The sequence below is a fragment of the Crotalus tigris genome, unplaced genomic scaffold, assembly GCF_016545835.1.
Source record: "Crotalus tigris isolate CLP2741 ecotype Arizona unplaced genomic scaffold, ASM1654583v1 scf7180000023575.545094, whole genome shotgun sequence".
NCBI classification, from domain to species: domain Eukaryota; kingdom Metazoa; phylum Chordata; class Lepidosauria; order Squamata; family Viperidae; genus Crotalus; species Crotalus tigris.
The window spans coordinates 510561-522876 of NW_024100051.1; the positions used below are offsets into that span (position 1 = coordinate 510561).

The 12316-nt window shown below is 47.5% G+C and overlaps 1 protein-coding gene across 1 annotated transcript in view; it reads left to right on the plus strand.

Annotated features, from left to right (window-relative positions):
* Positions 1-734: 734 nt before the first annotated feature.
* LOC120297102 (bleomycin hydrolase-like) overlaps positions 735-12316 on the plus strand; it is a 29338-nt gene continuing 17756 nt past the window's right edge. Inside the window, exons 1-5 of the mRNA XM_039319341.1 lie at positions 735-852; positions 3959-4156; positions 7065-7174; positions 8736-8871; positions 11048-11136. Of these exons, the coding sequence (XP_039175275.1) occupies positions 840-852; positions 3959-4156; positions 7065-7174; positions 8736-8871; positions 11048-11136 (546 nt within the window). The 5' untranslated portion in view covers positions 735-839. The remainder of the gene's footprint in view (positions 853-3958; positions 4157-7064; positions 7175-8735; positions 8872-11047; positions 11137-12316) is intronic.

Consider the following 12316-nt stretch of genomic DNA (forward strand, 5'->3'; position numbering starts at 1 on the left):
TGATAAGTAGGTAGGTAGGTAGGTAGGTAGGTAGGTAGATAGATAGATAGATAGACAGACAGACAGACAAATAGATAATGGATAGATTGACAGATATTAGAAGGTAAATGAGAGGTAGGTAGGTAGATAAATAGGCAAGCAGGCAGGCAGACAGACAGACAGACAAATGATAGATAGACATGGAGAGATAGATGACAAACAATACATAAGGGATAGATTAATAGATATATTTAGAAGATAGATGAGATAGAGAGAGAGAGAGATGATAGATAGATAGATGATAGATAGACAGACAGAAGGACACACAGAGAGACAGAGAGCTGAAAGATTTTATCCTTAGGAACCCTTTTCAGATCTGCCCCTTTTTCAGGCTGGCCCTTTCTATTTTCCTCCCAACCAAACCCGCTCTCCCTCTCTCTGAGGCTCTCCCCACTCTGCTTCCCCCCCCCCACCAACAACACCCTCGCCAGGTAGGCCATCTCGAGAAGACCCCGGTCCAGAGTCCCCCAAGGCAGGCTGCCCCGGGGGGGGGAGCCGAGCCCCTTTCCCCACCCCCAGCCCCCTCCCTCCTGCATTTGCTGACAACCCCCCCCTCCCTTTCCCTCCCCCCCCCCGCGCCGGGGAAGAAAATAAGCGCGCGGTCCCTTCAAGCGCAGGCCCCGCCCTCTCCCGGCCTCCCGCGCGAAGCCGCCCGAGCGCGCCAGGATTGACCGCCGCCGCCCCCCGTCGTGGGGGCAACTTCCTGCTTCCGAGGCTATATAAGCGCCGCTTCCGGCGCCCGGCTGATTGGTGCCGAGGCTGCAGCGGTGTTGGCGGCGGCTTTTCCCGGAGGGCCCGTGATGTGCGTCCCAGGTGCGTTGCCATGGGGACGGCGGCGGAGGGAGGGGGCGACGGCGGCTCCGGGGTTGCCATGGGGACGGCCGCGGCCCCGGGAGCCGGGCGGGCGAGGGCTCCTCCCGCGGGGACGAAGGACCAGCGTGCCTCTGAGCATGTGCAGCGTGCTTTCTCCCTCTGCGGGTGAGGCGGGGGGGGGCTAAGAATTCAAAAAACAGCCCCCCCCAAAAAAAGCAGGGCTCAAAATGTGGCTTTTCATCCAAATTTAAATCAGTTTTTCTCCAAGCTGGCTGCTTTAAGGGGGGGGGGACTTCAATTCCCAGAATTCCCCAGCCAGCTCTGCTGGCTGGGGAATTCTGGGAGTTGAAGTCTCCCCCCCCCTTAAAGCAACGAGCTTGGAAAAACACAATTTTAAAGCAAATAAACCCCCTTAAATTTGGGGGCTCAATGGGATGTTTGCAGCAGGCACAATTTTGGGGTGCAGCAAAATGGGGGTAATTTGAGTGGGTGACAGCATTTGACGCCATCCCATAATTGGGGCCGCCTTGGTGCCAATTGCAGGGAAATGACAGGCAGTCCTCGGCTTGCGACCGTTCATTTAGGGACCAAAGTTTGAAAAAAGTGACTCGGGACCGTTTTTTCCCACTTAACGACCGTTGCAGCATCTCCCGGGGTCATGTGATCAAAATTCAGAAGCTTGGCCACTGACTTGTACTTACGACAGTTGCAGTGTCCCATGGGGGTCATGTGACCCCCTTTTGCAACCTTCCGATGAGCCAAGTCAGTGGGGGGAGGCTGGATTCGCTTAACGACCGTGTGACTGACTTAACACCCACAGCGATTCGCTTAACGATGGCGGCAAGAAAGGTCGTAAAAGCGGGCAAAACTCACTTAAGAAACGCCTCACCGAGCAACGGAAATTTTGGACTCCAGTTATACATGAATTGAGGCTAGATAGGTGGTTGTGACAGCTTCATCGTCCTCTCTTGAGTTTTTGTGGGTGTGAAATGGATCCAGAAAAGAATAAAGAGGTTCATTTATTAAATTCCATAATTTCTTATTTTTATTACCCGCTTGGGAGCCATCCTTCCCATCTCAGAAATTCGGGGAGAAAAAAAAATTAAGAATATGCCACCCGCCGCTCTTGAATTTGGCAATTCCTTTTCAGAGTATTCGGGTTTTATGAGCGGTTTTTTAAAAATTATATCTCACGTTTCTTTGTTTTTTTCCTGGGGATATTCTTATGGTTTGCGATGCCTTTTTTTAGATTCCAATAAAGGAGAATTATTTGTAGCTCAGGGCTGAACTGAGAGCAGTTTTCTTGCAGACGTTTCGTGAGCCAAACTAGGTAACGTCATCAGTGCTGGGGGTTTTTTTTGGGAGTGTTTCGTTTTTAACTCTACAAATCAGCCATGTGGCTCAGAGGGACAGTGGCTCTGTAAGTTGGACAGGTTAATAAATATTTGGGAATGGCTCTTTGTCCTGGTTATTTACGGTGTGTGTGTGGCGCTTTTTAAGAGCTGCACAAAAGGGATTGTGACACGTAAGATGATCCTACGAGCAGCGGAAGCCACCGTAAAAGCAGAATAAATTATTGGCCGCTTGAAGGTGGAGCCACACAAATGCCACATTTTTAACCCCACTGCTGTACGTTAAACCTTCTCCTGCAACAGAATTAAATTTCTCAACCGACTTTGGCAATGTCTTTGTTGCAATGCCTCCTAGAATTTGCCTGGGGTATTTCCTGTCTGTAAGCAAGGAATCCCAAGACAGGAGTAATTTTCCAAAGTGTGGCTTTGCCCTCATGCAGCTATCTTTATTAAGATTTAAGATTTTTGGTCGTCACAGTGTTAAAAAAAAGATGTGCTTTGGTAAGGCCACACTTGGAATACTGCATCCAGTTTTGGTCACCATGATGTAAAAAAGATGTTGAGACTAGAAAGAGTGCAGAGAAGAGCAACAAAGATGATTAGGGGACTGGAGGCTAAAACATATAAGGAATGATTGCTGGAATTGGGTCTGTCTAGGAAGAGAAGGACGAGGGGGTACATGATAGCAGTATTCCAGTATCTCAGGGGCTGCCCCAAAGAAGAGGCAGTCAAGCTCTTCTCCAAAGCGCCTGAAGGCAGGACAAGAAGCAACGGATGGAGACTAATGAAGGAGAGAAGCAACCTGGAACTAAGGAGAAACTTCCTGACAGTGAGAACAATTAACCAGTGGAACAACCTGCCTCCAGAAGCGGTGAATGCTCCAACATTGGAAGTCTTTAAGAAGAGACTGGACAGCCATTTGTCTGAAATGGTATAGGATCTCCACTTCTGGAGGCAGATTGTTCCACTGGTTAATTGTTTTCACTGTCAGGAAGTTTCTCCTTAATTCCAGGTTGCTTCTCTCCTTGATTAGTTTCCATCCTTTGCTCCTTCTCCTGCCTTCAGGCGCTTTGGAGAAGAGCTTGACTCCCTCTTCTTTGGGGCAGCCCCTGAAATACTGGAATATTGCTATCATGTCCCCCCTCGTTCTTCTTTTCATTAAACTAGACATACCCAATTCTAGCAGCCTTTCCTCATATGTTTTAGCCTCCAGTCCCCTAATCATTATTGTTGCTCTTCTCTGCCCTCTTTCTAGAGTCTCAACATCTTTTTTACATCGTGGTGACCAAAACTGGATGCTGTATTCCAGGTGTGGCCTTACCAAGGCCTTGTAAAGTGGTATTAACACTTCATGTGATCTTGATTCTGTTCCTCTGTTAATGCAGCCCAGCACTGTGTTGGCCTTTTTGGCAGCTGCAGCACACGGCTGGCTCCTATTTAAGGGATTGTCCACTAGGACTCTGAGACCCCTCTCACAGTTGCTACTATTGAGCAAGGTAATAATAAAGTTGGAAGGGATCTTGGAGGTCATCTAGTCCAACCCCCTGCTCAAGCAGGAAACCCTACACCATTTCAGAGAAATGGCTGTCCAGTCTCTTCTTAAAAACTTCCAGTGTTGGAGCATTTACTGCTTCTGGAGGCAAGGAGTTCCACCGGTTAATTGTCCTCAATGTCAGGAAGTTTCTCCTTAGTTCCAGGTTGCTTCTCTCCTTGATTATTATTCTATGTTTTTTTTTTTCTTTTTCATGATCCAGGATTGAGCCTGAAGAAATCCTCCGCCTTCCTCAAAGCGTTGAAAGGGGAGCCTCACTATGTCTTGGCCCAAAATGTGGCTACTTCAACGGACTTCCTGGACGGAAGCCTTAACCGGGAAGTTGTCCAAAACACCCTGCAGGTCTTCCAGCACGCCGTACCGGCCGAAGGGAAACCGATCACCAACCAAAAGAATTCAGGTAAATTGGTTCCCCCCATTACAGCTCGTCCTTGATTTACAACCATCATTGAGCCAAAACGTTCCGTCACTAATCAAGACAGTTGCTAAGCAGGTTTTGCCCCATGGGATCACCTTTCTTGCCCCGGTTGTTAAATTAATAATAATAATAATAATAATAATAATAATGATAATAATAATGATGTTGGAAGGGACCTTGGAGGTCATCTAGTCCAACCCCCTGCTCAGGCAGGAAACCCTATAATACCATTTCGGACAAACAGCTGTCCAGTCTCTTCTTAAAAACTTCCAGTGTTGGAGCATTCACCACTTCTGGAGGCAGGTTGTTAATAATAATAATAATAATAATAATGTCAGAAGGGACCTTTGAGATCCTCTAGTCCAACCCCCTGCTCAGGCAGGAAACCCTATAGTACCATTTCAGACAAACAGCTGTCTAGTCTCTTCTTAAAAACTTCCAGTGTTGGAGCATTCACAACTTCTGGAGGCAGGTTGTTAATAATAATGAAGTCAGAAGGGACCTTGGAGGTCATCTAGTCCAACACCCCCCCTCCCCCCCTGCTCAGGCAGGAAACCCTATACCATTTCGGACAAATGACTGTCCAGTCTCTTCTTAAAAACTTCCAGTGTTGGAGCATTCACAACTTCTGGAGGCAGGTTGTTAATAATAATAAAAATAAAGTCAGAAGGGAACTTGGAGGACATCTAGTCCAACCCCCCACTCAGGCAGGAAACCCTATACCAGTGTTGGAGCATTCAAGTGAATCAGTGCAGCTGTTAAATGAGTAACTCGGTCGTTCAGCGAATCTGGCTTCGCCCCGCCCCCCATTGATTTTTCTTGCCAGAAGGCCGCCAAAGGGGGAAATCATGTGACCCCAGGACACTGCGACCGTCTTAAGTCTGAGTCAGTTGCCGAGCATCTAAGTTTTGAGGGCATGACCAAGGGGGTGTTTATGACGGTCGTAAGTGTGCAAAGCGGTCCTCAGTCCCTTTTTTCAGCGCCGTTGTAACTTTGGACAGTCATGTCGTAACTTGAGGACGGCCTGTCATATGCTTGGGACACAGCAACGGTCATAAGTACGAGTCAGTTGCCAAGCGTCTGCCTTTTCATCACCCGACCGTCGGGATGCTGAAACGGGTAAAGCGTGAAAGACCGTCAATCCGGGGGTTTTTTTTCAGTGCCATTGTAACTTTGAACGGTCGCTAAGCGAGCTATTGTAAGTCGAGGACCATGTGCCATGTCACTTGGGCAGCTTTTTATACACCTGCTCAGATCTGGCTCTACCTGGAGGGGACGGGAAGGGGTAAACCCACCCAGCCCAGGCCGCAGTTCCGAGAAAGGAGATTTTGTGTTTTTTTATATATATATATTCCATTTTTATAGCCAGCCATCTTTATCCATCAACTCAGGGAGGCTGAGAGTTCTAAGTCTTATTAAAACATTAAATCCATTTAAACCAATTAAAAACATCCAGCGTGAATCTAGGCGGCAGCTGAGATAATTAGCCATTTAACAGTTATTAAGAAACAGCGCCCCAGGCTCTGGGAAGCCAGCCAGGTTTTAAAAGCCTTAGGGAAGGTCCTCAACTTACATCCACAAAAAACCCAGACCAAAATTTCTGTTGCTAAGTGAGGCAGTTAAGTGAGTTAAACCCCATTTCTGGGCTTTTCCCAGAAGGCACCTGGGCTTGCCTTATGTTTTTTTTTTCCCCTCTGAAAATGTTTTCGCTTCTCATCCAAGAAGCTTCTTCCATTCTTCATCCTCCCTCCCTCCCTTCCTTCCTTCCTTCCTTCCTTCCTTCCTTCCTTCCTTCCTTTCTTTCTTTCCATCTTTTTCTTTTTCTCATTGTGTCTTTCTTTCTCTCTTTCTTTTTTCCGTTCCCCTGTCCGTCTGTCCCCTTCCTTCCTTCCTTCCTTCCTTCCTTCCTTCCTTCCTTTCTTTCTTTCTTTCTTTCTTTCTTTCTTTCTTTCTTTCTTTCTTTCTTTCTTTCTCACTTTCTTTTTCTGTTGCCCTGTCCGTCTCTTTCCTTCCATCTCTTCCATCTCTTTCTTTCTCTCTCTTTGTGTCTTTCTTTCTCTCTTTTTTCTGTTGCCCTGTCCGTCTGTCCCTTCTTTCTTTCTTTCTTTCTTTCTTTCTTTCTTTCTTTCTTTCTTTCTTTCTTTCTCTTTCTTTCTTTCTTTCTCTCTCTCTCTCTCTCTTTCTGTTGCCCTGTCTCTTTCTTTCCATCTCTTTCTTTCTCTCTCTCTTTGTGTCTTTCTTTCTCTCTCTCTCTTTCTGTTGCCCTGTCCATCTGTCCCTTCTTTCTTTCTTTCTTTCTTTCTTTCTTTCTTTCTTTCTTTCTTTCTTTCTTCCTTCCTTCCTTCCTTCCTTCCTTCCTTCCTTTTTTCTTTCCATCTTTTTCTTTCTCTCTCTTTGTGTCTTTCTTTCTCTCTCTCTTTTTTCTGTTGCCCTATCCATCTGTCCCCTTTCTTTTTTCTTTTTTCTTTCCATCTTTTTCTTTCTCTCTCTTTGTGTCTTTCTTTCTCTTTTTCTGTTGCTCTGTCTGCCTTCTTTCTTCCTTCCTTCCCTCTCTCTCTCCCCCCTCCCTTTCTTTCTTTCTTTCTTTCTTTCTTTCTTTCTTTCTTTCTTTCTTTCTTTCTTTCTTTCTTTCTTTCTTTCTCTCTCTCTTTCTCTTTGCTCCCTGATGCTCTTTCTTTCCTTTCCTTCCTTTCTCTCTTTCTCTCTCTCCCCTCTCTCTCTCTGAAGAACCGAAGAAGCCTCTTGGAATGAGAAGCGAAACGTTTTCCGAGGAAAAAGGAGACCGAGAAAGTCCACTTTTTTGCCTTTCCGGGAAAAGATCTTCTTCCTCTGTTTCCCTCGGAGTTTAAACCTTCCTCCTTCCCCCCCCCCCGCTCCTCCTCCTCCTCAGGACGCTGCTGGATCTTCTCCTGCCTGAACGTGATGCGTCTGCCCTTCATGAAGAAGCTCAACATTGAGGAATTCGAATTCAGCCAGTCCTACCTCTTCTTCTGGGACAAGGTACGGTTGCCCAGAACGGCCACCTCGACTTCCCTCGCTTGCGTACAGGCAGTCCTCGGCTTACGACCGCTCCTTTAGCGACCAGAGTTAGAACACCACTGAGACAAGGGACTTAATAATAATAATAATAATAATGATAAAGTTGGAAGGGACCTTGGAGGTCATCTAGTCCAACCCCCTGCTCAGGCAGGAAACCCTAGAGCAGTGGTTCTCAACCTTTTTAATGCCGCGACCCCCAACCGGTCGTAAGTCGAGGACGACTCAACCGGTCGTAAGTCGAGGACTACTCAACCGGTCGTAAGTCGAGGACTACTCCACTGGTGCAGCACCGTTTGCAGAATGGGACTTTTGGCGGGCTCAGCAGGGCAGAGACAGCCTGGACAATTCCTATTGGCTTTTGAAAGCCAATAGAATTAGACTTTATTCAAGAGAGTCTATTCTACTGGCTTTCAAAAGCCAATAGAATAAAAGGGAGCAGCACAGCTAAGGAAAAGGGGGAAAAAAATGGCGGACTGCGTTGTTTGGCGACCCCCGTGAAATGGTTGTTCGACCCCAAATGGGGTCCCGACCCACAGGTTGAGAACCACTGGCCTAGACCATTTCGGACAAATGGCTTAGCATCGGTCCTCGCACTTATGACCCTTGGGAACATCATCAGTGTCAGAAGGGAGTGGGGTGTGCAGAGAAGAGGAGGAGGAAGAATCTATACCAGTGATGGCGAACCTACGGCACAGGTGCCAGGAGCGGCACTCAGAGCCATCTCTGTGGGCACGCACGCCGTCGCCCCAGTCCTAGGCCTTCAGCTGGGTTTTATAAAACCTTTTCGCTTTAGGCCTCCACCGTCATGTGCAAAAAAAAAAAAAAAAAGGTTCAATCAGTCCATTTCAACTTCTCGTGGGAAAAAAAAAGATCTTGCAAAGTTGGAATTGATGATTGAACTTTTTAGTCCCACCCAATCTGCCGTTACCACCACAGCTACGCCCACCCAATGGGCCACGCCCACCCAATGGGCCACGCCCACCCAATGAGCCACACCCACCTGGCACCCGACGATGCATAAGTGGGTTTTGGGTTGCAGTTTGGGCACTCGGTCTCTAAAAGGTTCGCCATCACTGATCTATGGGGTCCTTGGTGCTCTCTGCAGTCAGTTGTTTTCTTGTAGACCTTTCATGACCCAACTAGGGAACATCATCAGTGCTTGTAAGGGTTGGGGGTTTGCTTCCAGGGGGGTGTTCTGGCGGCCTGCCCCTGGGTAGGGTGGGATAAAAACATCTAGTCTCAACATCTAGCTGACCACCTGTCATAACAAGGGAAGGGCACAGTGAAAATAATAGTAGTAGTAATAATAATAATACAATTAATAATAGTAATAATAATCGTAGCAATAGTAATAATAAAGTTAGAAGGGACCTTAGAGGTCATCTAGTCCAACCCCGATGCTTGGGTCAGTGCAGACAGAAGGACTTTTGGGGGGGAACAAGTCCAGGCATGCCGACTTTTGGGGTGCAGCAGCCGAGCAGGGTGGGGGAGGTCTGACTCTCTTCTCCGCCCGGACCCCCAGGTCGAGCGCTGCTACTACTTCCTCCACGCTTTCATCGAGACTGCCCACGAGCCCATCGACGGACGGCTGGTCCAGTTCCTGCTCACCAACCCCTCCAACGATGGCGGCCAGTGGGACATGCTGGTGAACATCATTGGTAAGGAAAGCCAGAGCCTTGGATCTTTTGAGGGGGGGTGGGCTGCTTTGGGGGGGGGGTGGTCCCAGGGGCCCCTGGAAGTTGGCGCGGAGGCCTCGACTTACGAGCCCCGTTGAGCGCGACATCAAGCGAGAGACGGGTGGGGTGAGTTTTGCCCCACTGGACGTCCTTTCTCGCCGCCGTTGTTAAGTGAATCTCAGCGGTCGTTAAGTGAGTCACACGGTCATTAAGCGAATCCCGCTTCCCCCGTGGACTTTGCCTGTCGGAAGGTCGCCAAAGGGGATCAGGTGACCTAGGACCCTGCGACCGTCGTAAATACGAACCCGTTGCTGAGCATCCGAATTTTGAGCAGGGGACGCTGCAACGGACGTAAAGTGTGAAAAACGGTCCTAAGTGACTTTTTTCAGTGACGTTGTAACTGTGAACGGTCACTAAACGAATGGCGGTGAGCCGAGCGCTCCCTCTGCCACAATCTGAGCAGCGGAAGCGTTTTTTTTTGTGCCGTTTCTCTTTTTATTTTGGGGTGCCTGAGAGTCAAATGTTCCTTTTAATTTGGGGGCTTAGTGTCCCAAACTGTTGTGCCTCTCCTCCTGGCACCCTGGCATTCCCCCCCCCAAAGGCATTGTGGGGTGGGGGGCTGCACCTCAAAGCTCTTGGCACCTCTGCCACAAAGAAGGAAGAGTCAAAGAAGTTGTGTGGCCATTGTCAGCCCTTTGCCCTGCTCAGAAGCCCCGTGCTGAAACATCTCTACAGAGGGCAGGACAGAGCTTCTATGGAGGAGGAGGAGGAGGAGGAAGAGGAGGAGGAGGAGGAGGAGGAGGAGGAGGAGGAGGAGGAGGAGGAGGAGGAGGAGGAGGAGGAGGAGGAAAAGGACTGTGGGGTCCTTGGTGCTCTCTGAGCTTGGTGGTTTTCTTGCAGACATTTCATGACCCAACTAGGTAACATCATCAGTGCTGGAAGGGAGGGGATTTGTGGGAGGAGGAGGAGGACTGTGGGGTCCTTGGTGCTCTCTGAGCTGGGTGGTTTTCTTGCAGACGTTTCATGACCCAACTAGATAATATCATCAGAGTTAGTAGGGAGTGGGGTTTGTGGAGTGGAGAAGAAGGGGAAGAGGAGAAGAAGGGTGGGAGGAGGAGGCAAAGAAGAAGGGTGGGAGGAGGAGGAGGAGGAGTATGGGGTCCTGGATGCTCTCTGAGCTGGGTGTTTTTCTTGCAGACATTCCATGACCCAACTAGGTAACATCATCAGTGTTGGAAGGGAGGGGAATTTGCTGCTTCTTTACATAGAGTGGATACACAACGGCCTAATCAAGGACCCACTAAGACAAAAGAAACACTCCCATCACAACAGTGATAACAAAAGTTATCACAAATGAACAGAATGCACCCCCCTCTCTCCTAGCACTCCTCCCCCTCCCCACCTCACACCCTTCTGTCACTGATAATGTGACTTAGTTGGGTAATGAAATGTCTGTAAGAAAACAACCAGGCTCAGGGGGGCACTAAGGACCCCACATTATTCCTGCTGCCATTCTTCTCCACTCCATAAACCCCCCTCCCTTCTAGCACTGAGAACGTTCCCTAGTTGGGTCGTGAAATGTCTGCAAGAAAACCACCCAGCTCAGAGATCAATTAAGACTCCAGAATCCTCTTCTCTCTCCTCTTGGTCTTCCTCTCCTTCATTCCTTTGTCGTCTCCTCCTCCTCCTCCTCCCCCCCCTCCTCCTCCTCCTCCTCTTCCTCCTTCTCTCTGTAAACTCTACTCCCTTCTACCACTGAGGATATTCCCTAGCTGGGTCATGAAACATCTGCAAGAAAACCACCCAGCTCAGAGAGCACCCAGGACCCTACAATTTTTCTCCTCCTCCACCTCCTCCTCCTCCTCCTCCTCCTCCCTTCTAGCACTGATGACGTGACCTAGTTGGGTCATGAAATATCTGCAAGAAAACCAACCGGCTCACCCAGGACCCCACAGTCGTCCTCCTCCCTTCTAGTTGATGATGTTCCCTAGTTGGGTCATGAAACGTCGGCAAGAAAACCTCCCAGCGAACCCTTCAGTTCAATCCTGAGCTGCAAATATTCCCCTTTATGGAGACTTTCTCCGACCTGACAGCTGGCTGGTGTGATAATTTGTGTTGAATGGTGGAGTTTTTTGGGGTTTTTTTGTCTTAAAAACAGAAAAGTACGGCATTGTCCCCAAGAAGGTTTTTCCTGAATCCAGCACCTCCGAGGCCTCCAGACGGATGAATGACATTCTAAACAACAAGGTAGGTGGGACGTGGGTGAGAAGCCTCTGGCTTTGATTTATCAAAGGGGACATTGTATTATTAAGTAGATGACTTAATATGGTGGGAAATAGATAACTTTTAGGACATAGAACAAGATTACATTTAAATAGATGAAAATGTGTATTTTGGACATTATAGTTTGTTATGAAGTGAGATCAGGGAAATAATAATAATAATAATAATAATAATAATAATAATAATAATAATAATAATAATAAAAAGTTGGAAGGGACCTTGGAGGTCATCTAGTCCACCTCCTGCTCAGGTTATCCAAAGTCTGAAAATTATGGATATTAAAGATTAAATTGGAATATCGATGAGAAATTAAAAATTGAGTAAGAATCAAGAACAGGATATGGATTGTTTATGAAGATTGAATGTAATTAAGATGTGTACAGGCTAAAAATGTATTGATAAATGTAATGATGTTCTTATTGAGTTGATATAACTAAAAATGTACTAACCTGAATACGAGACAGTAAATCAGTGGTTCTCCACCTGTGGGTCGGGATCCAATTTGGGGTCGAACGACCATTTCACGGGGGTCGCCAAACAATGCAGTCCGCCATTTTCCCCCCCTTTTCCTTAGCTGTGCTACTCCCTTTTATTCTATTGGCTTTTGAAAGCCAATCGAATAGACTCTCTTGAATAGAGTCTAATTCTATTGGCTTTCAAAAGCCAATAGGAATTGTCCAGGCTGTCTGCCCTGCTGAGCCCGCCAAAAACCCCAGTCTGCAAACAGTGCTGCACCAGTTGAGTAGTCCTCGACTTACGACCGGTTGAGTAGTCCTCGACTTACGACCGAATGGGGGTCGCGGCATTAAAAAGGTTGAAAACCACTGCAGTAAATGTTAAGGGAAAAAGAGAAGAAATATCTGATGTTGTAACCTGAGACTTGCGCTAAAGATGCTTTATAAATACTCAAATGTAAAATTGGAAAATTAATAAAATATTATTTTTTAAAAAAGAAAAGAAATCTCTGCCTCCGGAGCTTCCTGGAGGGACCCGTTGAGTTTGATCTGCTTGGAAACTGGCATGGACTTATGTCGGTTGTAGTGTCTTAAGGGTCACAAGATCCGCTTTGCTGACCTTCTGACAAGCAAAATCAATGGGGAGAAGCCAGATTCACTTAACAGCTGTGTTACTCAACAACTGCAGC